Source organism: Lactuca serriola, chromosome 8 (assembly GCF_051521515.1).
Source record: "Lactuca serriola cultivar US96UC23 chromosome 8, Lser_US96UC23_V15, whole genome shotgun sequence".
In the NCBI taxonomy this organism is placed as follows: domain Eukaryota; kingdom Viridiplantae; phylum Streptophyta; class Magnoliopsida; order Asterales; family Asteraceae; genus Lactuca; species Lactuca serriola.
The window spans coordinates 113149910-113177694 of NC_136415.1; the positions used below are offsets into that span (position 1 = coordinate 113149910).

The following is a 27785-nucleotide window of genomic DNA, read 5'->3' on the forward strand; positions in this document are numbered from 1 at the left end:
CACTAAAATTTACAAACACTTTTTTTTATATTGGGTTGAAATGATCTTTAGTAATGCAACATCAACATTAATGACACTTGAACAGTTTGAACTTACTAACAAGAAAATTACACAATAAAGAGATCCTTTATACATATACCCAATAAGGCACATATCTTTATATTCAACCAAAATGTGGGTAACACATAAATTTGACATTTTTCATGTTTTATCAATGCATTGATCAATCCTAGCTGAGCCATGGCTCCTTGCTTTTCCAAATGAGGATACAGCTGATAGCCCACAGCTTTCCTCAATGCAATTTGTAGGCATTCTTGATTTCCAAGCCTTTTGATGGGCGGCTTTAATTTCCACCGCCACCAACCGCACAATTTTGCTCCGGCAAAAGGGGCAGACTGGCGGAGTTGATGGATTTTGCTTGTTGTGGCAGCACAAAGCGAGGGTGCATTGAGCACACATTTGATGCCCACAATCTTGAACCTCTATTGTGCATACTTGATCAAAGCATATACAACATAGCTCAGTTTCACTTACCTGAAATTAAAAAGTAAAATTAGGTTTTTGTACATGAAAATCCTAGAAGCTAAATAATTTTTTGAAAAGATCAATAAACAACATGTTTGAGCTTACCTCAGAGATATTGTCATCTATACCATCGGAATCATAATGTGATGGAGATGCCACCCAATGACTGGTGCCCTTCAAGACTGTTTTCTCCCTCTCCCTATTGGCCTCCATTAGAGCCTGTTTTAACAAGGCTTTTGCATCTTGATGAAGCTCACTAATGAATTTCAACGGTGAAGGCCACACTAGAGGCTCTGCTGATGAAGGGTTTAGCAATGCTGCACATGCCTCGTTCTTATGCTTTAAAGCAACCATGTATGGAATTCTACTGCATTTAGCGACAAAGGTTAACAAATTAAGTTTTGAGGTCGAAAAAGATGATAAAAATCGAAGCTTTTTGCTGAAAAGATTAACGAATTGCAAATGATTTTGAAGAAAGTGTTACCCAGATGAATCTTGTTGAAGTCTATCTGCACCCCATGCCAATAATTCTCTGATACAATCGATTGAATCCCCTCTTGCGGCTAAATGAAGTGGAGTGCTACCAGGGAAGCTGTAAATCAATATTGATTTTCATTTTAAAAAAAAATCTTGAAAATCAGAAATTTGAGAAGAAATGTTTACCTATATCCACCAGTAGAGGCACAAACAAGAGCTCCATTATCTAAAAGTATATGAACACAATCAGGGTGTTGTTGACGTGAAGCTAAGTGTAATGGAGTTGCTCCTTTACCATCTCTTATATTCACAAATCTTGAAAATCCCCTTTAAACCCATTTTAAATTATGATTAATTTTAATGTCATACTTCACTAGTTCGTTGATTTACATGTAAAAGAAAGTAATTTGTATTCATTTAAAAGGGAATAGGAAAAGTCTACCAAGAAACTGCAATGTGGGAGGTCATGGCAGCTAAAAGAATGGTTTGAAGACAATCAGAGTGGCCATAGAAAGCAGCATAGTGCAAACACGTTCTTCCATTCAGTGAATCAAACATCAAAATCTGACAAATTGTTAACAGTATCATCACCATTGTTGACTTCGAAACAATGATCTTGAAAACAGATACATGCATTTGTTTTTTGAGGTATGTAAAAGGAAAGAAATTGACATACATTAGCCCCAGCTTCAATGAGCTTTTGTACACAAGAGATCTTCCCATGCATTGCAGCTAACATCAATGGAGTCTAACAAGTGATACCCATCACCGAATTACACAAAATCAGTAGAAGAAGAATGTGAGAATTAAGAAAATCACCCAATTTCCATAAGATCATGAACCATACATCACATTGGAGTCATGAAACTGACATAAAAAAACAAAACTGAAGTATAATTCAAACAGAGACTACCCAAACACACCTGTTTATGACGATTCAAGGAATCGGGATTGACTAACTGATCGTCCAAAAGCATAGAAACAATCTGACACAAAATCGACACATTGTATGAAATAATGAAACACTGAACAAATTCATCAAGGAAAAACAAAAAATAAAGTAAGAAAATGAAGAAATTCTTGAATTACCCACCTCAATTCGGCCATTGGCAGCAGCTATGTGAAGAGCAGAATGGCGATCGTTGACGGTGGTTTGTTGAATAAGATCGGGATCTCTCTCCAAAACACTCCTTACAGTCTCCAAATCGCCTGATTGCACTGCTGTGAACAACCAATGCTCGTCTTTTACCCTGCAACTAAGCCCCTGACCCATCTTTTTGAGGGTTTAAATGCTAAGGAGAAAAATGGCGGAGGTCCACCGGAATCATCCGCAACCACCCAGTGATAAGGTGGTGGTGGTGATACTGGTGGAGCAGAGATAGAGTGGTAGCGGTTTTTTTCACGTTTAAGTTGGAGAGATAATGGGAGGTTAACGGGCAGGTGTCCGATACATGACGGGCAATCTAGAGATTCCCAATTTTTACAAAAGTGGGTACCGACAGCCCCGATTTTTCGCATCTGTGTCTGTTAATAGGATAATTGATTTGATTCTACTTAAAGTTACTAGGCCTGTTGGCCAAAAGAAATGGTAATATTTTCGATTTAACTATGGGAAATATCCGCTTCTCTTTTTTATCCATCCATTAAAAACACCCACGTAGAAATCGGTTTTGGCGGCCGGGCGATTAATCTTTTGGCGCTTCAAACCAATTCTGATTAGAGTGTTTGGCGAAAATTTGTTAAAATCGGTTAAACTCGAGCTTGTTGGTCCTTGGCGGCCTTGACGGTTATAAGCGGGAAATATTTAAAAAATTAAAAAATAAAAATAATTTTCAAATATTACACCAAAATTAAATTTTCAAATACTTAATTTTTTAGGAAATATTAATTTTTTAAATAATTTTATTAATAATTTAGGATCCCTAATTAATCGCCGATTAATCCCCGCCGAGTCTGATTAATTGTTTATCGTTAGTCGACCGCCGAGCTACCGTCGAACGATTTTTACAACATTGATTAAAAGTAATTGTTTTGACATATATGCCCTTATTTTAAAAAAAAATTAAAAATATATTATTAAAGAGAGATAAAAATCTCCAACAATGTCAATGTGATTCTTCTTTCCAAACCATGACTTATTGTCCTCTTTAGTTTTCGTTCAAGAAACGCTATTTCTTTGTTTTCGCCGGTCGCCGGTTGTCGATATCGAAGAGGTTGAATCTATGATAAACTAAGTAGTTTACAGGTATTAATTATATTATATTATTGGTTTTATTTGATTATATTAGGGTTCTTAGGTGTATATTATATTATGTTTGTTTTTATCGGTAGTTCGTAAGACTTTCATAATTTTTTTGTTGTACATTCGTTGGTATCTATACTTGGTGATAGTATTGCATTAAAACATTGATTTTGCAAAATGGGATTTTACTAGGATTAAGGTTTAGGTTATAAAATTGGTTCACGTGTTATGCATAGCTACTAGACCTTCAAGGCTTTAACACCACCCAAAAAGAATCTCATTAGTATATTAATATGTACGTGATCATAATTACTATAAAATATTGCAAATTTACTTCATGTTTTGATAATTGTTGTATTGTTATATAAACAAGTAAAAGCCTACCTCATTCAAAATGTATGTATAATTAATGCCAAAGAAGATTAAACGTATAATAACATATTTTATTTATGTTTTATATTATGTCATAGAAACCATTTCAGTGCACTAACTACTAATTTTGCAAGCTAATGATATTTTCTATAAACCCATAACCAAGAAAAAGTATTCAAACTCCTTGATTTATGTTTTATATTATGCTATAGGTACCATTACAATACACTAACTAGTAACTTGATTTATGTTTTATATTATGCTTTAGGCATCATTGGAATGGATTCATCAAGTCTTATAATCGAAAATGAAGAATTATATTTAGCTAACTCCAAATTTGAATCATATGATGAATTGCTAAAGAGTGTACAAAACTTTTATTACGCTAAAGGATATGCATTATCTATTCGAGATTCAAGTAAAGACAAATATGTCAAGTTGCAATGTGTCCGGGGCGGTTCCTATCGATATAGATTGTGTATTTGTGATAAAAGAAAGAGGAACACCGGATCTCATTTGATCAAATGCCCCTTCCAGATTGTAGGTAAAAAAGGAATTGACGGTTCTTGGGTAGTTAATGCAAAAAACTTGACTCATAACCATGAACCATCTACTGATATCTCTAGGCATCCATTATTTCGTCGATTATCATTAAATGACGTACAAAGTGTCAAAAACATGTCGCTTTCTGACATACCCTCAAGGCAAATTGTTTCTTCTTTGCGTCAGAGAAACGAAAGCCTTCCGGCTGATTCTCGAACTATAAACAACCCGAAGGCAAACCCCAGTAAGGAAAAAGTTGCAAAATCGATCAATTGTTAGTGCCTTATTTAAAGAGCTTCAAAAGGAGGGTTTTATTTATGATATTTTATATAATTACAGTAGGGCATATAATCCATTTGTTCATCGCACATCCTTTGTCAATTAAATTGGTCAAAATCTTCTCAACAATCTTTGTGATGGATTGCACATACAAAACAAACAAATATCATATGCCTATCCATGACATCATTGGTGTTTCATGCTTTAATACGTCATTTTATTCTAGGTTTGCTTTTTTGGAGAAAAATGATGAAGATAGTTATATTTGGGCATTAAGTGCATTTTAGAAGATTCTTGAAAATTGTGACTCGTCTGTTATTGTGACTAATAAAGAGTTGGAATTAATGAATGCCATAAAGATGATATTTCCCAACACAATAAACCTTTTGTGTATTTGGCATATCGAAAAGAAGGTGTAGCAAATTGCAAGAAGCATTTTGAACATGGTGATGAGTTTAATAATTTTATGTCGAGTTGGACAAATGTAACATATTCAGTTACACCAACTATTTTTTAGAATAATTGGGTTGAATTTGAGTTGTTGTATCAGATGAAAAAAGTTACACTTGAGTATATAAGAAACACTCGGTTGTCGTGGAAAGAAAAGTTTGTTCGTGCATGGACAGACAATTGCTTGCATTTTGGTAATCGGTCATCTTCAAGGGCTGAAGACGCATAAGCTAAACTCAAGTTGTATCTGCAAGTATCTACCGATGGCTTTCAAGAAGTTAACGAAAAAATTTGTCTTGTGGTTACATATGAATTCAACGAGATTAAAGTGAAACCCGCAAGTGAAAGAATTCAAGTTCTTCCTAAGTGTAATGTGCCTTCTTTTAGAGAGCTTTTGTATCATCTATCTCATTTTGCACTAAATGAGATACACATGCAATATGAAAAAAAGAAAAAAGAAAAATGGTAATATTACAAACACTATACTTTTAAATTGTTATAAAACATTACCTTTTGCATAGCCGTTAATAAGTATTTGGTTTTTTAGGTACAATGAATCCTTGCATTGGTCATTTTATGGCGACCCTGGGTTTTCCTTGTGCTCACAAGATAAATCGTTTGCAAGGAGTGCCACTTACTTGGATCTCATTCACCCACATTAGAGGATTGATGCCTTGCGCCTGGATTTAGAAGATAATTCACATAATGATGTCACCAATGAATTTGATAAGTTGCTTAATGAGTTGTCTTTAAAATACCAAATATGGCCTCTAAGTAAGAAAGAATTTGCTACTTCTATCATTACTAAACTTTTGACTGAATCTGATACATTCTTTTAGTATGTGATTCGTCGACCAAAGGGTAGACATTCAAAAGAAAAAAAGAAAAAATGAATAAGTTCAACTGCACGGTGAACCTTCAAGATTTGAGCTTATGAAATCATCACAAACACACAATCCTTTGAGTTCCACATTTGCATTTCAAACAAACAATGAAGTGTCTGAAAACGACTTATTTGATTTAAGACTAAACTGTACAAATGGTCCCTGTGGTTTATCGAAAATTGTCACTTTGGTCCAAAAATGTTTGGACTAGCATTAGAGGTCCAAACTTTTCATTTTATTGCGAGTCTGGTCCAATTTGCTATAAACTTTTTCATAATGACGAATTTACCCTTACTTTTTTCATTTTCAGTTTTTTTATTATTTAATGATATTTCTGATTAAAAGAAAAATAAAAAAGAAATTTTCCTTTTATATATTATTTTTATAATTTTTTATAAAAAATAAATAAATAAATAAATAAATAATGAAAATTCTCTCTCTCTCTCTCTCTCTCTATCTCTCTTCGATATCTCTTTCTATCTATCTTTCTTTTATCTAACCCGATCTATTAAAGAACGATGGTGCATCTTCATAGCATATATGGTTTCACAGTGGATCAACATAGCCTCGACGACGAGGGATTTCAGATTGAAGCTCCCACACAAAAACCTAACCCTAAAGTTTCAGGTGGCGACACATAGATCGAAGTTAGGGTTTGTATCGGTGGCAGCGACGACTTTGTCAATCTCCTTCTCATTTTCACTCACACACATAAATCTGAGGTGGAACACCACCTCTGTAACAGCCCGAAATTCCAGATATTGATATAATTATGATTTTGGGGTGTTTTAAGAGGGGACTCGGCGAGTTGGAGCTCAGACTCGCCGAGTAGGGTCGCAGATCTGGTCGCGGGTTCGCGACTGGACTCGACGAGTCCGGATATGGACTCGGCGAGTCCACGCTGTTTAGCGAAACCCTAACCGTTCAGGTTTGGGACGTATATAAGGGACTTTATGGCCGTCATTGTTCACTCTAGCCTTCTGAGAGAAACCCTAAATTGATTGTGAGCGTCTGGAACAAGGTTGAAGGCCATTGTTGATTTTAGAAGAGTTATTGTGCAAGGAAGAGAAGGCTTGATTAAGGAAGCAACAAAGGAAGTCACGTTCTGAGGATTGGGGACATAGAGAGCACATTATTCAGGTAAGAATTCGAGTTATACTCTGCTATGTTGATGTGTATATGGATTTAGGGTTATGGAACCCTTTTGTGGCTAGATTGAATGTTACCCTAGTCCCCCAAACGATTGTAACCCTGTATTAGGACCTTTGGAGGTCCAGAATGTCCCATGCCTGTGCATTTCGGAAATTGATGAAGGTTTTGGATTGGAATCCTTATGCCTTAGGTCAATATGTAAATTATAAGTCTTGGGGTGTACCATGAGCACCAAAATGAGGACCTTACGTGATGGACCAGTCTAGGAAGGCCAGGCCTATGAATGGTCGGAGCAGTTCTGCCATTAGAAAGCAGTTTGAGCGGTTGCATGGCATGGACTCGCCGAGTCCAATGAACAGACTCGACGAGTAGCTTGAAGATTAACTGGGACTCGTCGAGTTGTTCTTCAGACTCGGCGAGTTGAGTCGGGGTGGCCCCGCGATTCTTCCAGGAGGAACTCGTCGAGTAAAAAGGGGATACTCGACGTGTAGAAAGGGAATCTTAAGGAATCGGCGAGTCAAGGGCGAGTGGACTCAGAGTCGTTGAACTCGGCGAGTCTTGGGGTGACTCGGCGAGTTAGGTCGCGGGTTAAGTGAAGTTCTGAGTATGGGGACTCGGCGAGTCATAGGGTTGACTCGGCGAGTAGGGTCAGTCAGGGGTTGACTTTGACCTTGTCTTTGACCAAGGATTGACCAGTGGTTCCAGGGGTATTTTGGTAATTGTTGTTTATTGTTTGAGTTCAGTGCATTGGTGACTGTCCAGAGGTGGAGATCGTATCAGTGATCGGAGCAGCTTGAGCTATCTGTTCAGTCGGCAGTTTCGAGGTGAGTTATCCTCACTATATCGCTAGGGTTTATGGCACCAAGGCCGACCCTTTTTATCGGATGGAAATCCGGGTAGTTGTCATTGTTATGATATAGGCCGGAAGGCATTACATGTTATGGGCCGGAAGGCTTTGCTATGTGGACCGGAAGGTCATGGCCTGGAAAGGCGTATGTATGCATTTAGTATGTTGACTGATTCATAGGGTAATGTTATGATAGTGACCGGCTAGACCGGTATCTTGTTAGAGTAATGCTATGATATGTAATCTGTTGATCGATTGTTGTCTATGAACTGCTATATGATTATTCGTTATGTTGTATATGCATTTTATGCTTATGGGCCGGAAGGCAATATATGTTATGGGCCGGAAGGCAATATGTTATGGGCCGGAAGGCAATATGTTATGGGCCGGAAGGCGATTATATTGTGTGATGGACCGGAAGGTCGGCGTGGGTAGGACCGGAAGGTTTACCCAGCAGGGACGGAAGTCCCCTGAGACACATGGACCGGAAGGTCAGGGCCTGGAAAGGCGTATATGTGGTTGGTATTCTGGGGGTATCTCACTAAGCTTTCGGGCTTACAGTTGTGGTTTTATGTTTCAGGTTCTCAAGAGTCTGTGGCAAGGCAAAGGCGTGATCGTACCGTTCCTCGCGTTGGTGTTTTATGATATGAACCTGGGAAATTACTCTGTTTAATAATGTATTGAAAACCTTTTTGTAACAACGTTAATAAAATGGGTGGTTTTGAAAAGTTTTAATTGTTTTGAAATTTTGGATGTTACAACCTCTTTCGCTATCTCTTTTACAAATTGGGTTTCAGATTAATTGAAGAACCTATGCAATGATTTTTTGTTCTGATTTTGGGGATTTTGCTTTAATTGAATGTGCACTCATGGATTGGTTTAACCCCTTTTCACTTCTGTCACCGACCCTTTCATTTTTTGGAGTATCATCTTGTTTAGATGTCGATAAATGGAATAATCTTGGAATTTGGTGTCTGAACAAGACGAGGGTGAGGATTGAAAGCAAGGTTTTGTCGATGATAGAGGGTTGGGGGAACTAGGTAGCCTGAATGATAGCAGCCTTTGAGGCAGATTTTTCGGACTTATGGTTTCAACAGGTAGTGATGGTGATGGCAGTGATGGGGCGGCGGTGGTGTCATTGAAATGGTGAAGACGTTTATTATGGTAGGGCTCTCCCAGTGTTCGAAATGACAACTTTGGATTAGAGGTTTTCATCGTGGTAGAGGTATTCATAATGGTGCGTGGTGGTAGTTGCAGGTTTGAAAGATAAAGACTGGATGAAAAAAACATATCCTCCTTCAGATTAAAACCCATCTCATTTTTCTATTTGTAGGTATAATTAGAACATAGGATGAAGAGGATGAAGTTTGTTTAACAAAGATCCAATAAATACATATTCCAGATTGGGATTCACGGTAGAAAAATCAAGAAATGATGAGGAAGATGGTGGCAGGAGAGAGAGAGAGAGAGTGTGTGTGTGTGTGTGTGAAAAAGAGAGAGAGAGAGAGAGAGAGAGTTTGCATTTTCATTTTCTATTTTTTATGTTATAAAAAATTATAAAATAAAATATAAAAGGAAAATTTTCTTTTTTATTTTTCTATTAATCAAAAAAATCTTTAAATAATAAAAAAACTGAAAAAGAAAAAAGTAAGGGTAAATTCGTCATTATGAAAAAATTTATAGCAAATTAGACCAAACTCACAACAAAATTAAAAATTTGGACTTCTGGTGCTAACCCAACATTTTTGAACCAAAGTGACAATTTTCGACAAAATATAGGGACCATTTGTGTAGTTTAGTCTTGATTTAAATGCATATCCAACTTTTTAAGTGATGATATGCAACTAGAGTAGGGTGAATGTTTCTTTATCGTCAATTTTTTTGGCATTATTTTGATTTTAATATTTTTTTTGGACAAGTTTCTTTTAATATTATTTTTCATTACGGTGTTTCTTTTATGATGTGGTGTATATGTTTAATAATTTTGTTATAAACCAAGTTTGTGCCATAAAAATTGATATGGGATTAATAACAATGATTGCCACTAAAATAAATATAAATTGTTAAAAACTAATAAGATCTATTTATATTTTACATGATAGAGCACGTTTAAATATTCATATCTATGTGACAATGAAAATTAGTATCAACTGTATAAAATGATAAATATTACAAAAGAAATTAATTTTTATACGAAAGAAAAAAACACAAGCAATTGATAAATTAAGAAAAGAAAACAAAACAAAACAAACATGCCTATTTTTCTCTATTTGTATTTGGTAATTAGAAAATATTGTTTTTCTTATATTTTTATATTTTTAATGATTAAAAGAAAGGATATAAAAGGGAGACTACTTTTATATAAGTGGAAAGAAGTGGATATATCACTCTTTTTTTTTCCTTTGAGTTTTTGACAAAAAGACGAGGTGATTGGAAAAATATTTATTGTTTTAGTGTATTTTGAAAAATATTTATTATATTAATATATATTTTTTACTTTTTAGTTTTTTTTAATGTTTTCTTTTTATTATTTTAAATATCCGATTTTTTTCCTTTCTCTTTTATTTCACATTTTTATTGTTTATTTTTTAAATAATAGTTTTTTTTATTTTTTTTATTAAATATCCATTTTTTTATACATACTATTGACCATTATATTTTAGCTATCATAAATTAAACACGATATATTTTAAAGTGTAAAAGCTCAAATATTATATATACAATGTTTTTGGTAATCAAACATCAAATCTTAAACTTTGGTATAGTAGTACCCGAGAAAAGAAAAATGTAAAGATGATTGGGTTTGATATTTATGTGAAAAACTCAAATATTACATAAACTTTGATATATTCAAAGTATTTTAAAATGTAATATTTTTTCAATCACCCTATGGTCAAAAACTCATTATTTCATGAGTTAATTATATAAAAAAACAAAAAAATGTCATTTATAATTTTATATATTAGAAACTATTTTACAATTAAATTGATTCATATTATAAGTTCGAAATAAGTACATTGTTTTGAAAGTAACATCAAATTAAAATTAGGATACTATATGTATTGCCAATATAAATATAAGAAATGCAACAAAACAGATTATTTATATATAAACCTAAAAATATAGGCCATCTAAATATTAAACTGTTTCTTTTATATTAAAGTCATCGTATAATGATCATTATTATACTTCGTTTTATTTTCAATTAAAACAATGTTTTGTATAAAATTCAAGGATGATGGGAAAATTTAAAAATCAAGATAAATTTTATAGTTTATAAAGTAAAGCGAGTTTAGAAAGTTTGATATTTTGATGGTTTTACTTAGGGTTGTAAACGAACTTAACGTTCAGTGAATTGTTCGTGAACCGTTCGATTGGAAGTTCATTTATGTTCGTTTATTTAATAACTAAACGAATATGAACACAAATTATCGTTCATTTAGTTAAACGAACGAACATGAACAATGGTCTAGTTCGTTCATTTGTGTCCGTGAACGTTCATTTATATTGTTTATATACGTTTGTTTAAGTTCATTCATATAAGTTTCTTTTATGTTTATATATGTTTAATTGTATTTGATTAAATTACTATATTATATGTTCGTTTATGTTCATATATGTTCAAATTATGTTTATTTATCTTTGTTCATTTATTTTTGTTCGTTTATGTTAGTTTAGCATGTTCCTGAACATACACGAACAAACATAAACAATGCAATTTGGTAAACAAACGAATATGAACAAGAAAACTCATTCGTTTATCCGTTCGTGTTCGTTAATTTGTTCGGGTAACTTAAACGAATGAATACGAACAGGTCATGTTCGTGTTCGTTCGGTTCATTTACAGCCATAGTTTTACTTAAAATATTTAACCATATATTTAATATTTTCATGGTTTTACTTAAAATATTTTGATTTATATATGCAAGAGTATTAGAAATTTTGAAAGAAATATAGAAAAAATATGTTATACTTAAGTTAACATTGTACATATAAACTTATAATAATATGTAGTTAAAAACTATGTTTTATTGATCGGTAATAGCTTAAAATGAAATATATATATATATATATATATATATATATATATATATATATATATATATATATATATATATATATATATATATATATATATATATATATATATATATATAAACTTATAATAATATGTAGTTAAAAACTATTCCTTTTTTTTTGCGAATTTTGGTTATCTTAGGGAGGAGAGAGTCATTTCCTCCTAACGCATTAAACCCACAGCCACATCACTTTTTCTTTTTTATTTTTCTTTGTCTTTCCCAACCCACAACATACGGAAACTCTATCTTTTTGAACTCATTCAACACGCGATTAAAAAAAATACAAAACATTTAAAGGTAAAATCTTAATTAACAATAGAGTTACCGGCGGTACCACTCCCATTTCAACGAGTTGGTTAATTGGTTTCATTAACCCACTTCATCATCTCTCTCTACTTTCTCTTTCTTATTTTCTCTTGTATCATGTGTTTTAAAACTTGCACCTTAGTTGTTTTGTATTTTTTTTAATTGAGAGGGTTGAGTGGGTTGAGAAAGATATGATTTCCATATGTTGTGGGTTGGGAAAGATAAAGATAAATAAGAGATAAAAATTGATGTGACAGTGAGTTCAGTCGGTTGGGAGGGAACGACTCTCTCCTCCCTTACAAATTAGATGTGCATTGAAAAATCAGTTTGAACTACAAACTAGTCTGAATTAAGGTCTACACGTAATATTGGATTCAAATTTATTATATGATCGGTACGTCCAGTTTCTGATACTAGCCATTGGAGGATCATTTTTTTGATTTTTTTTTATCTTTTATCATTCTCAAGTGGATATATAGTCGTCACTAATTGCTTTTATGGTCAAAGTGACCTTTTTGCTCTTCACCAGCCGGTATGTTTGTCATAAACCATTTTGTGGTCTACGTGGTCACTAACAACAAATGTAAACATCATCCTAGGTATTTGTGGTTAAGCATTTTTGTGGTCAATTATGGTGGGGAACACGAACTACCACACCCAATCAGCTTCTCTCTCTCTCTACATATATATATATATATATATATATATATATATATATATATATATATATATATATATATATATATATATATATCAGGGCCGACCTTATTGTTTTAGTAGTTAAGATATGGCTTAGGGCCCCCAATTGTAAGGGCCCCGATTTCTTTCGATCCAAGCTTATTAGTTTCCAAAAAATCACATGTATTGCATTCTTCAAGTGACAACTAGCGATTAAACTTCCAAAAAATCACGCGCTGTTCTTCACGATCTTCTTCCTTCTTCAATCTTCATTCTCGGTTAAGGTTTCTCAATTGCTAAAAAATCACTGATCTTGATGATCTGATGCAGTAATGCTATTCTGTTGTCATTGAAAAGGTATGCTTGTATTTTCACTTTTCAATTTTGATTCTTCTGTTATCTCTAATTATCTAGTTGGTGTTAATAGCCAATTGAATGAATTGATTAGGGTTAATGATACAATCACTGATGTCATTTGTTAAATGACTGATTCATATGTAATGGATAATATCTTCTGGTTCATGGACTGTTTTGTGTTTGAAAATGTTGGTTCATGGATTGTTACGCTATTTGATTTCGAGTATCTCATATCAATTAAACTGCCTTGTAAAATTAGGTATTCATCTTTAAGTCAACATAGTAAAGTTTGGAACCATATAATTAAAACCCATACTTGTTTTAGTTTTTTTTTTTTTTTTTTTTTTACAACGCTTTCACCCAACAAAAAGAACGAAACAAAAGGTGCATGATAATTCTCCATGATGTCCCCGTAGTTTGAAGAGAAACCCTTTTAAACCCTTCAACTTCTAGAGCTTCACAAACTAACTCCCATCGGCTTTATTAACCTTTTTTGAATGATTTTTTTTCATAATAAATTAACTTTTTTTGCAATCTAATGAATGATTTTTTTTCATAATAAACTAACATTAAAGTATTGGTCTATTTGACAATGTTTTGTTTGCTATTAATGACAGAATAATGTGGAATTGCATGTGAGATTTCAATTAGATTATATATAATTGATTTTATTAGAAATATAGCATCCAAAATAGAAAAAGTTTTTAATTTATATTTTTGGTGTCACATAACCGTTAACTTGATTACCTAAAAAAGGCTAGAAAAATTAACTTTATGTCATAAAATATATTCACAAAAAACATAAACATAAAAAAATAAAAATTAACTCTGCCATTTGTAAACTTTTCAGTTTATTATTATCGGTCTCAAGCCCGGATAAAGGAGTAGGGTTTATAATATTAAGTATAGTAAATGTCAAAGGGCCCCAAATTTTTTGGTTCGCTTAGAGCTCCTAAACTGGTTGAGCCGACCCTGATATATATATATATATATATATATATATATATATATATATATATATATATATATATATATATATATATAATCAAAAAATAAGAGAGATATAATTTATATTAGAAAATATGAATAAATTGTTACATTTTCTTTCTTCTTAAACATGAAATGTCCCAAGGTCTGCAATAAGATAGACCAAATATATTAGATTTGAAAATTTATTATAAAAAAAGCTTGAACAAACAATTATCATCAACCAGAAATAAAAAAGGCTCTTGGAAAATAAAACATAGATATCCAATACATACTTAAGTACCTATCGAGTTTTACCTGTTTTGTACAATAAACAAAGTTCTTGTTAAAAGTCCATGGATATAGTCAAGCCCACAACAAAATTTCAGATGCAAAGTTGCAAAAGCAATTCGTCGAGCAGTTGGTAGGCGTTAACCAAACACAAAAAAATAAAAAATTGTGACTTCCCTCTTTTAAAACTCGGATCCTAATCATCATTATTCCAGTGAAAAGAATGGGGCTAATGCATTGCAACCTGCCTTCGGATGAATATAAACATGCAGTTCGCGGTTGTAAAGAGGGTGACGTAAAGAAGAAGGTTATGGTGTTGTTGGTTAAAAAACAAAATAATGATGATTGGTATGGCAGATTTGTTCCAATGGTGAATGGTTACGGTAAATCAGATGATGGGTAATGTTGATCTTGAACGAAACGAAAACGACATAGGTGATGATTGACGATAAACTTCAGTCGCAACTAAGGTGTCGATATCGGCGATGGAAAGGTGTGTAGATGATGATGGTGATCAGTGTTTGAAGTTGAGCTGATGAGTTCAATTAAATTGCCTAAGTAAATGGATTTTAAATTGACGATAGGTGTTTACCTTTCCTAAATTATTGGTTTTTAAATTTGGTTAGTAATTAACTAATCAGTGAATTTTACCACAATGTCCCTATTGAAATGATTGGTCCGAAATATGTCATACATTCACACAATATATAAAGTTTATATATGAACCTAACTCTCTCTCTCTCTCTCTCTCTCTCTCTCTCTCTATATATATATATATATATATATATATATATATATATATATATATGGTTATTTACGTGAGCATTAAATGGGGGGAAGGAAGATACAGACGACGAAAAAAAAACCTAAAGGATTAGCCGCCATTCCTTCAGCCACCACGATTGTTGCGATTCAAGAGGCAAACATTTTCTTTTGTCGAGGGGCTATGCACGTAAGCATACAACATAAGTAATTCAATTTAGTTTCTCTATAGACTTTCTAACTTTTCTGCTTATTTATTTATTTCCGTTTCTTTTGCTACGGTTACATTTAATTTATCGTGTCTTAGTAGTTTTGTGTTCCTTTGTCTATGATGTTTAAATTTTGTTCATTCATTGTTATCAATTTTAATTTTATGGAGTAGGTTTTATTAGGGTTTAGTTGACTTGTGTGAGATGGTAATTTTAATGTAGTTGATTTTGTTAAAACCAATTTTGTTGAAATTGAATGACATATTCAAATGTGTGCTTATTTTAAAAAAATATGAATTTTGACGGGTAAATTTGATTTTTGCTAGCAGTTGATCAACGTTAGTTAGGGTTAATTTGCTTGGTTTAAATTTAATATTTACATGCTTATATTGACTTCGAGAGAAGCTATATTTGGGACATCGTTTGAATATAAATGTGTGGTTTCATTATCTCACTTAAACTTAACATAGACGTGTGTTAGAGCATTTTTATCAAGACCATTGGACTTAATGCTTTTTAAAATCATGAACTACATAGAGATATGAGTGAATGTTTTTTAAATCGAATCATGAGATCGAGAGGTAATTGATAACTTTTGTTGGTGTTAAGTTATTCGTTTTTGTATAATTGGTTTGTCAAGTTAATTGCATTAGAAGAACCATTGAACCCGTATAAGTCAACTAAATCTCATTTTTCTCATAACTGTTAATTCGTTGAATTTTTGTGTGTGCTTGTTTATTCGGTTATTTTAGTTTTCATTATTACCTTGCTAAATTTAGTTTAATTTTATTTTAATAATTTACTTAGTTTATTAAAATCAATAACTTTTGCAATCAATTGCCTAGTTCATTCTTCCTTAGAATAGGATATTCCATGTGGGTTCGATATCTGGTCTTACGACTATATTACTTGCACGGCCTCATATACTTGCGAGTGCGCGTTTTCGTCAACAATGATGATTCATGAACATAGCATGTTCTTGACCTATTAATGGATGACCTTAGTATAAATAAATGTTGTCGATGTTAGTTTTGTTAGGTTCGTCATACCACTTAAAAACGATGTTTACATTAAAAGATATCTCTTATGATTTGGGTATACTCATGGCATTTGGTCGAACAACAAATACATAAGAGAAAAATAACTATACGAATGTCGGTCCTACTTACCACAAATAACTCATCTTCAAATAAGTACACAACATTGACGACTAAATTGACAATTACAAAAAATTGAATATTTACTAAACGACCAACGACCCCTACTATTTATACCAACACAACATGACAACTATTTCTATTAGACATGCTTTATTTTTCTAATTTTAGAGTTAAAGATATATTGCAATTTCTTTTTTTGTTTTTACAATATTAAAATCGAAAATTTTATAAAAGATAAAAAAAATAGGTTTTTTAAACCGGTTTTACCCGATTCAATTTGAATCCAATGTCTATCCAGTTTGGCCTTTTCAAATTATTTTTCCCAAAACCCGGTTTTCAAATTAAATCCCAATAGTTACCATGCAGCCCCTAATTCCATCAATTCATTACAAATAAGATCCAAAACTTACCAAATAGCCCCTGCTCTCAGGAATCTTTACAAATTAAATCATGAACTTACACATTAACCCTAAAAATCCAAAATTACATCAATTGGCTCCCCGACACCCTCACCCCGCTAAATATTATAAATTTATTAAATGGGATGTTACAAAAATGATTGTTTAATGCTCATTTTTCGATCACTAAATGAACTAAAAAGCTTATTTTTGTCTTCGGATTTTACAATTTACATCATTTTTTAAGCTTAAAAATATAATTTTATGTTAATGAATATAATAGACATAATATTTCCGGTTGGTATTTTTGTTCCCATTTAGTTGGGTTTTTGACATGTCTTGCATGGGTTCCTCATCTCTTATTCTATAGGAAGATGGGAGTTGGGCTTCTTCTTATGAAGTCCAAAGTTCTTAAGGAATTGACGGCTCATTAACTTGTTTTTACAAGTTCACCTAAGCTTCTTAGGTCCCCTCCTCCTATTCTACAGGTTGGTGGGAGATGGTTTTCTTGCACGAAATCCATAATATAGCACCACTTGCTTCTCATCTGAATTGACGACTTTCATCACCACTTGTCATCACAAGTGCAACTCGAGTTTCTTGAGTTCCCCTCCTCCTATTCTACAGGTTGGTGGGAGATGGTTTTCTTGCATGAAATCCAAATTATAGCACATTGTGCTTTGCATTGGAATTGACGGTATTCATTTACTTGTTAATGCAAGTGCAACCTGTGTTTCATGGATTCCCCACCGCCTAGTCTACGGGTCATGGTGGGAGTTTGACTTCCTCTTATGAAGTTCAAAAATCTATAAGGAATTGATGATTTTTATCTTGTGTATACAAGATTGCCTAAGCTTCTTAGGCCCCCACCACTTATTCAACGAGTCTTGGTGGGAGTTGGAATCATATTATAATGTCCAAATGGTTTTGGCAAGGAATTGACGGATTCGAAAGAAGATAAATTCATCACGAGCAAATTAAAGTGAATAAAAGATGTTTGGTAGATTGACCACGTCTCAATGTTTTCATCATACCTGGCTCATCGGGACTCCGATTTAGGCGATTCAAGATGTTTCGGAAACTATACACAATTATTTACTAGTTTGAAGTTTTGAGTTTTCGTTGAATCGGTCGTTTTCCTGATCATAATCGACGTTGAAGTTGAAGTTAGTTTGTTGGATGAAAATCAAAAGCTAAAAGTAAAAGTTGAATTAAAGTTGAAAGATCAAGGGCTAAAGTTGTACCAAGTTGAAAAGTTGAAGGCTTTGGGGTTAAGGCTACACAATAGATGAAAGTTGGAGGGACAAGATTGTACTTATGCTATATATATATATATATATATATATATATATATATATATATATATATATATATATATATATATATATAGGGTTAGGATTAAATATGAACTCTAAATATAATGTGAATGTATGACCATTTTTGGTCCATTAGATTTAAAAAATTGAATGATTGTGATTATTAGGTGCATGATATTAACACAGGGTAGCATTTAGTATATAATTACACTTAATTAATTGTGTGGATAAATTAGTAAAATTTGTTAACAATAATTTATGGAAACTAAACATATTAAGTGACGAAATTTAAATTAGATTTCAAAAAAGAATATTATATATTGTAAATTTGAACTTAGTTGTTGTATCCTTAACTATGATTTATATAAATGTCTGTATATTTTTTTTAAAAAATTATTGTTTGTGAATTCTTTAAGTATATGATGTAATAATTATGCACATTGGAATTCTGTAAGAATACCTTCATTTTTTTTGTTGATTGTATTGATTATTATGTATGTATTCATAAAAATATGATACACTACAACATGCTGAAAATTCTTTAAGAATACATTCATTCTTTTGGTTCATTTTCATGGATTAATGTATGATATTTTTATCGATCTATTAAAAACAATATTATTAATTAATTTTTTAATAATTTATTTTAGCCTAACGTAAAACCTTCTTGTAAAATTAGTTATTTTGACTGAATGGTTAGTAATTAGCATTCAACGACGGTTAAACATTTGTATTATGAAAGAAAGAAAACTAATTAGCATTCTACTACTGTAAAATAATTGATTCTGCAAGAATGGTAAATAAAATAGCCTTGTATACATGTACAGATCGTATTAAACATGTTTCATTCTATAAGAATAAAATGCAAAAGGCTTCTTTCATTCTTTATAATTAAGTTTTTTAATTCTTCAAAAATTACTACCTTCAAATTGGTGACATATATGAAATGTATTTCATTCCTTAACAACGAAATGCAATAAAGACATAATAATATTAAATAATATAAAACTCATCTATATAATTCTTTAAGAATCATATTACATTTTAAAGTGAGGATTTTAACCTAATAATTCTTGCAAAAAATAAGCATTCTTTAATATTACAATGTCTACAACTTTTGTGTTTCCACTGTTTCTTGAAAAAAATAAGCATTCTTGAAGAATTCTTTAATATTACAATGTCTACAACTTTTGAAGAATTCTTTAATTCTTGCAAAAAATAAGCATTCTTGAGGATATTAACAAAATAATTCTTGCAAAAAATAAATATTCTTGAAGAATTCTTTAATATTACAATGTCTACAACTTTTGTGTTTCCGATCCATGTCGATTACTACCTGCATCACTGTCCTCTCCCACCATCTACTTGTATAAAAATGCCACCATAAACATATTGTATTTCTATCTTTCTCTTATTGATATTAACTACTACCTGTTCACCAATTTGACTTTTTAAAATAGCATAAAAACAAGTTAATAAAACAGTAGGTCATAGAAGAATTCAATCATTTAGCACAAGACTATATATTTTTTTTAAGAACAACCTCACAATTTCAAAAACAAAATCTTAATCATATTATCTATCTTGAGAATAAAATTTTGATAGTTTTGTGGATATAAGTATGATATTAGCATCAAGTCTCACCAACTAAAAGAATAGTAGCACCAATAATAAAAATATGCCCATATCTACACAATTCTCAAAAAATATAAAAAAATGCGTTCATAGTAAATTTCTACTTGCTGAATATGGATAACATAATAAAAAAAACACATTCATGACAATTTTTTTCTTGCTAAATACGAATAACATAATGTGGCAAATTTCTATTTGTTGAATATGCATAACATAATAAAAAAACATCCATGACAATTTTTTCTTGCAAAATATGAATAGCATAATCAAAAAAGGCAGAGAGGTCAAATGGAGAAGAAAAAAATACATCATCTCCATGGCAATTTTTATACTTATATACGGGTAAGAAAATAAAAAGAATGATACATACCTGCAAAGTCTATGTGAAGAAATTGATCGGCAAAGATGATTTAGGTTGTTGCTTATGATTGATGTTGTATTATGAAGGCTGGATTATAGTGATTGTGGAAAGATCGCAGACGGTAATTTACACAACAATTATATTAGATATGAAAATTTATATTAGAAAATATGAATAAATTGTTACATTTTCTTTCTTCTTAAACATGAAATGTCCCAAGGTCTGCAATAAGATAGACCAAATATATTAGATATGAAAATTTATTATAAAAAAAGCTTGAACAAACAATTATCATCAACCAGAAATAAAAAAGGCTCTTGGAAAATAAAACATAGATATCCAATACATACTTAAGTACCTATCGAGTTTTACCTGTTTTGTACAATAAACAAAGTTCTTGTTAAAAGTCCATGGATATAGTCAAGCCCACAACAAAATTTCAGATGCAAAGTTGCAAAAGCAATTCGTCGAGCAGTTGGTAGGCGTTAACCAAACACAAAAAAATAAAAAATTGTGACTTCCCTCTTTTAAAACTCGGATCCTAATCATCATTATTCCAGTGAAAAGAATGGGGCTAATGCATTGTAACCTGCCTTCGGATGAATATAAACATGCAGTTCGCGGTTGTAAAGAGGGTGACGTAAAGAAGAAGGTTATGATGTTGTTGGTTAAAAAACAAAATAATGATGATTGGTATGGCAGATTTGTTCCAATGGTGAATGGTTACGGTAAATCAGATGATGGGTAATGTTGATCTTGAACGAAACGAAAACGACATAGGTGATGATTGACGATAAACTTCAGTCGCAACTAAGGTGTCGATATCGGCAATGGAAAGGTGTGTAGATGATGATGGTGATCAGTGTTTGAAGTTGAGCTGATGAGTTCAATTAAATTGCCTAAGTAAATGGATTTTAAATTGACGATAGGTGTTTACCTTTCCTAAATTATTGGTTTTTAAATTTGGTTAGTAATTAACTAATCAGTGAATTTTACCACAATGTCCCTATTGAAATGATTGGTCCGAAATATGTCATACATTCACACAATATATAAAGTTTATATATGAACCTAACTCTCTCTCTCTCTCTCTCTCTCTCTCTATATATATATATATATATATATATATATATATATATATATATGGTTATTTACGTGAGCATTAAATGGGGGGAAGGAAGATACAGACGAAGAAAAAAAAAACCTAAAGGATTAGCCGCCATTCCTTCAGCCACCACGATTGTTGCGATTCAAGAGGCAAACATTTTCTTTTGTCGAGGGGCTACGCACGTAAGCATACAACATAAGTAATTCAATTTAGTTTCTCTATAGACTTTCTAACTTTTCTGCTTATTTATTTATTTCCGTTTCTTTTGCTACGGTTACATTTAATTTATCGTGTCTTAGTAGTTTTGTGTTCCTTTGTCTATGATGTTTAAATTTTGTTCATTCATTGTTATCAAATTTAATTTTATGGAGTAGGTTTTATTAGGGTTTAGTTGACTTGTGTGAGATGGTAATTTTAATGTAGTTGATTTTGTTAAAACCAATTTTGTTGAAATTGAATGACATATTCAAATGTGTGCTTATTTTAAAAAAAATATGAATTTTGACGGGTAAATTTGATTTTTGCTAGCACTTGATCAACGTTAGTTAGGGTTAATTTGCTTGGTTTAAATTTAATATTTACATGCTTATATTGACTTCGAGAGAAGCTGTATTTGGGACATCGTTTGAATATAAATGTGTGGTTTCATTATCTCGCTTAAACTTAACATAGACGTGTGTTAGGACATTTTTAACAAAACCATTTGACTTAATGCTTTTTAAAATCATGAACTACATAGAGATATGAATGAATGTTTTTTAAATCGAATCATGAGACCGAGAGGTAATTGATAACTTTTGTTGGTGTTAAGTTATTCGTTTTTGTATAATTGGTTTGTCAAGTTAATTGCATTAGAAGAACCATTGAACCCGTATAAGTCAACTAAATCTCATTTTTCTCATAACTGTTAATTCGTTGAATTTTTGTGTGTGCTTGTTTATTCGGTTATTTTAGTTTTCATTATTACCTTGTTGCATTTAGTTTAATTTTATTTTAATAATTTAATTAGTTTATTAAAATCAATCACTTTTGCAATCAATTGCCTAGTTCATTCTTCCTTAGAATAGGATAGTCCATGTGGGTTCGATATATGGTCTTACGACTATATTATTTGCACGATCTCGTATACTTGCGAGTGCGTGTTTTCGTCAACAAGTTTTTGGCGCCGTTGCTGGGGATTATATTTACTTTTAAGTTAGAAAATTAGGTTGTTGTTAGACTCTTAAACATCTTGAAGATATTTTACTCTGGCCGGTCGAAGATTTAGACCACCTGAATTTGCGCTTGATTGGGAGATTGAAAGAACTTTGAGAGGGTTGAGGAGACTTCGGATTCAAGAATATATGGGAGATAACGGAAACGAAAACAATAATAGAAACAGAGGTTTCGAAGGAACAAACTCGCCGATTTTCAGCGCAACAATTAATGCTGACAATTTTGAATTCAAACCTGTGATGTTTCAGATGATCAATAACAATGATCTCTATGGAGGTATGCCTAGTGACGAGCCCTTGTCCCATCTGCGTTCCTTTAACCAGATGTGTGATAATTTCAAACAAAGAGGCATGACGGCTGATGCATTTAGGCTAAGATTATTTCCCTACACACTACAACGGAAAGCTCGAGACTGGTTTGAGTCTTTGCCTTCTGATTCCATCACCACTTGGGAGGAATTAAGAGAAAAATTTCTAAAAAGATTTTTCCCACCCACTCGAAATGCAAATCTAAGAAACGTCATCACATCATTCCGACAAATGGATGGTGAATCGTTATGGGAAGTGTGGGAGAGATGGAACAATTTGCTGAGAAAATGTCCATCTCATCGACTCCCTGATGATGTGAAACTTGAGACATTTTACCAAGGTTTGGATGCTCAAACACGCATGCTATTTGTAACGCCCGTAGATCCGGGCTAGTTAATTTAGAGATAATAGGGGTCGAAAATGACTTTTCGGCAAAATATTATTTAGAATAAATAATCTTAACCAAGTTGTAGTATATGTTACAAGGTTTCCGTACATATAAAGACCGCCAAAATCCGAGTTATAACGAAGAAGTTATGACCCGTCGAAGTTTAGCGACGGAACCGGCACGGCACCGCGAAGACGTAAATAGTGAATTTATGATAGAGCGACTTTTAGCCTTAGTAATCTAAATGAAAGTCGTAGAATATGTTAACCTGAGAACATCCATAAAAAGAACGCCTAAATCTGACTTCTTATGAGGAAGTTATGATTTTTCGAAGTTTCGGCTTAGCTGTGTACAGCCCGAAGTTCGAGTATTAGATCGAGCGGTTTTTAGCCGAAACAACCTAAACGAGAATCGAAGATCTCGTTATTAGTAGTGTAACGATAAGAAGACAGACGAAAATGGACATTGGATGAAGAAGTTATGAGATTTTAACGGACCAATCCTGTCCCGGCCTGTTAATATAACTTTAAAAATAAAGTCAAAATTAGCCGACGGAGTCTAAACGAAAGTTGTAGAGTACGTCTCCACCTACGCGTGGATATAAAGAATGTCAAAAATGGAGTTCGTATGAACGAGTTACAAATTATAATAGCATATTTACGTATTAAAATAAAGTATAAATCATATATACGTACACATATATATATATATATATATATATATATATATATATATATATATACATATGTATATATCATTAGAAAGGTATCGACGATGCGGTCATTATAAGACTAATGTTGAGTTCTTTCGACATTAGTTTAGTGCAAATATCATTAAATCTATTTAAAATAGTATTATAAAGGGGTGTTTAGTTGTTTATATAACTATAAGATCATTAAGTAATTATGGAGGGTAGTTTTTGTAAATTCAATTACTATAAATAAGAGGCTTGGGCTCTCATATTTCTTGCACCATTCTCTTGATTCAAGAGTCTTTCTCTCCTTATCCCCCGAGCATTTCGGTCCCTCGTGATTCGACTTCTCTTTCTGTAGTTTTAGTATAGTAAGGTGAGCGCTGAAGCGCTGCACGAATCTTTCTTAGAAAGATTCAGCGACGAAGTTCTGCCCCTACAGAGCCCGACTCCTAGCTAAAATCCCCTTGTAAGTAAGTTATGCTTACCCTATTTTAAATATAGTTTATATTTAAAATTAGTATTGTTATTATAAATTTATAATAAATATTTGAGCTATTATTATGACTTATATAAGTGTCGTTATAATATCTTTTTAACTACTCGTGGTACGGGGAATCTGGTTTAAAGGGCCGCATAGGGTTGTTGGATTTCAGAAGTGCTATATGCCAAAATGGTTCTGCCCTCCGGTGTTTTATGTCTGGCCCCTGTCTATACATAGTGGTTGGAAAGTATTGTTTAAACGCTTATATAATAATAATAATAATAATAATAATAATAATAATAATAATAATAATAAGACTAATAATTAGTCACGGTAAATATTAGACTAAAATCTAGTAGTAATAATACTAGGTTTCATCGAAGGAAATTATTTTAAAGTAAACGAAGCGCTGTCCGAGTACCGAGTCACCACCTTCTCAGGTGAGTGCATAGTCTCTTTCATCTTACACATAGATATGAAGTATTTTAATATAAATTACGTGTTGTGTGTGCATATTTTCTGAATACTTGTTGTCTATGCTGGGTGAAAGATTTTTATACATGTTTTAAATGATTTAAACTGTATATGTATTTTATATCTACAAAATGTGTTGGGTAAAACATAGGTAGATGAAATAGTTGTTTTGTGATAACACGATGGGAGACATCAATGTTGTCAGTGATCCAATCATCTAGTGGAGTATAGATGATGACCATGGGCGATACTAGACGGTCCGGTGGAACGCTAGTAAGCTCGTAACATGTAGGTGTTTTTGAACTAGGTGCTCATTAGGTATTTTGAACTGAGTGTGTTCACTAGGTATCTTTGAACTGAGTGTGTTCACTAGGTATTTTGAACTAAGTGTGTTCACTAGTTACTTTTGAACTAAGTGTTTACCAGATGTTTTGGACTATGTGTTCACCAGTTGTAATCTATAAGCTTTGGTAACGATGGACTTCGTGCCGATTCCTTAGGATAATCCTTAGGAATGAATGAACGAGAAATAGCTGATTCTTAGGGTAGATCCTTAAGAGTAAAGAAGATAATGGGGATGGGTAATTGGGTTTAATTGCTTGATTGTTTAAACATAATAATTATATTATTGTGGGTTGAAAACCCTATGTACTCACCAGGTTTCCCAAACTGACCCACTCAGTTTATTTATATCACAGGTGTTGATATGAAGTCACATTACACTGAGAGATTAAAGAGATGTATATCACTAGTGTAAATAAATGTAAGTTCTGTTTATGCTTATGTTTATGTATTGACAATGACATCCCAAATGTTTTAAATGAATAAAATACGTTTCTTCGAAAATGTTTTAATAACGTATTTATCGTGTTTTTCTGGGAACAAATTCCGCAACATTTTTATGAAAAGAAGTACTCTGACTTTTATAAAGCATAAACAAAATCAGTCTTTTCTGGCCGTGAAAATGGGGATTTCACACTATTAGATACATCAGCTGGAGGAGCATTGCTTACAAAGAGCTATGAGGAGAGTGTGGAAATATTGGATAGAATAGCAACCAATAATTTCCAGTGGCCCACAGATAGGATACATGTAGGAGGTTCAAAAGGAAGTACATCAGCTGAAGTTCGGCTTGCAGCTCAAAATGATGCGTTGGCATCTGAGTTGGCCACAATCAAGAGCATGATGAAGAATATGATGTCGAGTGGTGGGTCAAATGAAAAGAAAGTTTCTATGAGTTTGTGTGCGTTTTGTCAAGGAGTCCATGATTATAGTGAGTGCCCACAGAATCCTGAATCTGTATTTTTCATGGGAAGTTAAAATTTCCCACGACAAAACAACACATACTCTGAAACATACAATCCAGATTGGAGAAATCATCCCAATTTCTCATGGGGTGGACAACAACAACAACAAATGCAACCTCAGCAAGAGCAGTTTCAACAAAGGCCTCAAAACCCACCGAGGTTTTATCAAATACCAAATCAGCAAGTGACACCACAAGGAGGTGCATTCCACCAGGCATCAGGAAGTAGTTCAAAACCAGCAGCGCCTTCATCAAATCAAGAGATGTCACCTTTTTAGAAAGCCATGATGGAGTTTATGATCAAACAAGATCAAAAGACTAAGGCGCGTGAGAAGAATCAATCAATTGTTATGAGAAATTTGTAAAATTAATTAGGGCAATTAGCACAAGCACGGAACTCCCGAGAACCTGGAACGTTGCCAAGTAACACTCAAAATATAGGTAATGGAAATGATAAGAGGCAGTGCAATGCCATCACACTTAGATTGGGAAAGGAGCTAACTCCAAAGACTCATGACTTACCAGCCACGCAAGATGAGCAACAGTCGGTAAGTGTTGAGATTGATAAGAAGAAGCAAGAATTGAAAGATGATGAAAAAGAGTATGTCGAGATTGAAGACATAACCGATGAAGAGTACAGGGATAAGAAAGTGAATAAGGAAGGTCCAACAAGTTCAACTCCAAGTGCTGGAAATCAAAAGAAGGCCCAAGAAAAAGATGCTCGAATTGGTGCGACAGTTGCACCAACAACCTTGCCTTTCCCACCTAGGAAAAGTAAATCCAAGGAAGATGATGGGCAATTTAAGAAGTTTTTAGAGATCCTTTCTCAACTTCATATCAACATTCCTTTTGTTGAAGCTTTAAAGCAGATGCCTACATATGCCAAGTTCATGAAGGAAGTTCTTACAAGGAAAAGAGTTTGGAGAGAGTTTGAGACCATTGTAATGACAAAAAATTGCACATCAATAATAAAAAACAAGTTACCTGTGAAGAAGGATGATCCAAGTAGTTTCAGTCTACCGTGCAAAATTGGAAAATTTGACAAAATAGGTTTGTGCGACCTGGGTGCAAGTATCAATTTAATGTCTTTGTCAATTTTTCGGAAATTAGGACTTGGTGAAGCTAGACCGACCACCGTTTCACTCCAGCTAGCAGACCGATCTATGGTATATCTAGAAGGTAAAATAGAGGATATCATTATCAAAGTTGATAATCTTTTCATTCCAGTTGATTTTATCATTTTGGATTATGAAGCTGAAGATGATTGTGGAATAATTTTAGGGAGGCCATTTTTGGCAACTGTTGAAGCTTTAATTGATGTCAAAAAGGGAGAGGTTACATTGAGAGTAAATGATGAGCAAAAGACATCTAATATGTTTAAGGCTATTAAATAACCCTCTAATGTGGAAGAATGCTAATTGATACGAGTTACAAATAGATTGGTAGATTTAAAGGAATTCCACTTGAGTAAGGTGACCCGTAGCGTTGAGGAAAATAGAGAGTCCATAGTTAAAAGCATAGT

General features: G+C 32.8%; 2 protein-coding genes and 1 non-coding gene across 6 annotated transcripts; 1 reads left to right on the plus strand and 2 right to left on the minus strand.

The window, feature by feature from the left end:
* Positions 1 to 8: 8 nt before the first annotated feature.
* Positions 9 to 2462, minus strand: LOC145070162 (putative E3 ubiquitin-protein ligase XBAT31). 4 transcript variants are annotated; one of them, XM_079017109.1, is made up of 8 exons: positions 2096 to 2462; positions 1926 to 1988; positions 1679 to 1750; positions 1445 to 1566; positions 1189 to 1329; positions 1010 to 1105; positions 631 to 889; positions 9 to 534 (listed from the first exon to the last, which is right to left on the minus strand). In XM_079017109.1, the coding sequence occupies exons 1-8, from the start codon at positions 2273 to 2275 to the stop codon at positions 202 to 204; spliced, it is 1266 nt and encodes a 421-aa protein (XP_078873235.1). In that variant the 5' UTR covers positions 2276 to 2462; the 3' UTR covers positions 9 to 201. The 4 variants fall into 4 exon arrangements, with proteins under 4 accessions (XP_078873235.1, XP_078873233.1, XP_078873234.1 ...); XM_079017107.1 differs by having other exon boundaries at positions 1010 to 1117; positions 2096 to 2460; XM_079017108.1 differs by having other exon boundaries at positions 631 to 892; positions 2096 to 2459.
* Positions 2463 to 22740: 20278 nt separating this feature from the next.
* Positions 22741 to 27657, plus strand: LOC145067299 (uncharacterized). Its single transcript, XM_079014471.1, has 3 exons — positions 22741 to 23260; positions 25943 to 26272; positions 26639 to 27657. Exons 1-3 carry the CDS (start codon positions 22741 to 22743, stop codon positions 27655 to 27657), a joined length of 1869 nt encoding a protein of 622 aa, XP_078870597.1.
* On the minus strand, positions 23119 to 23225 carry LOC145071690 (small nucleolar RNA R71). The gene has a single exon (XR_013690697.1). It is a non-coding gene; the product is annotated as a small nucleolar RNA R71 (small nucleolar RNA).
* Positions 27658 to 27785: the final 128 nt, after the last annotated feature.

Excerpts from the sequence above, each read along its gene's own strand:
- LOC145070162 (XM_079017106.1), bottom strand. The coding sequence starts at position 2,275 with ATGGGTCAGGGGCTTAGTTGCAGGGTAAAAGACGAGCATTGGTTGTTC. Across the intron at positions 1,118-1,188 it reads GCCTCTACTGGTGGATATAG|CTTCCCTGGTAGCACTCCAC; the intron begins GTAAACATTTCT and ends ATTGATTTACAG. Across the intron at positions 535-630 it reads TAGATGACAATATCTCTGAG|GTAAGTGAAACTGAGCTATG; the intron begins GTAAGCTCAAAC and ends TTTTAATTTCAG.
- LOC145067299 (XM_079014471.1), top strand. The coding sequence starts at position 22,741 with ATGGGAGATAACGGAAACGAAAACAATAATAGAAACAGAGGTTTCGAA. Across the intron at positions 23,261-25,942 it reads ACTTGAGACATTTTACCAAG|ATACATCAGCTGGAGGAGCA; the intron begins GTTTGGATGCTC and ends TCACACTATTAG. Across the intron at positions 26,273-26,638 it reads ATCTGTATTTTTCATGGGAA|GGCAATTAGCACAAGCACGG; the intron begins GTTAAAATTTCC and ends AAAATTAATTAG.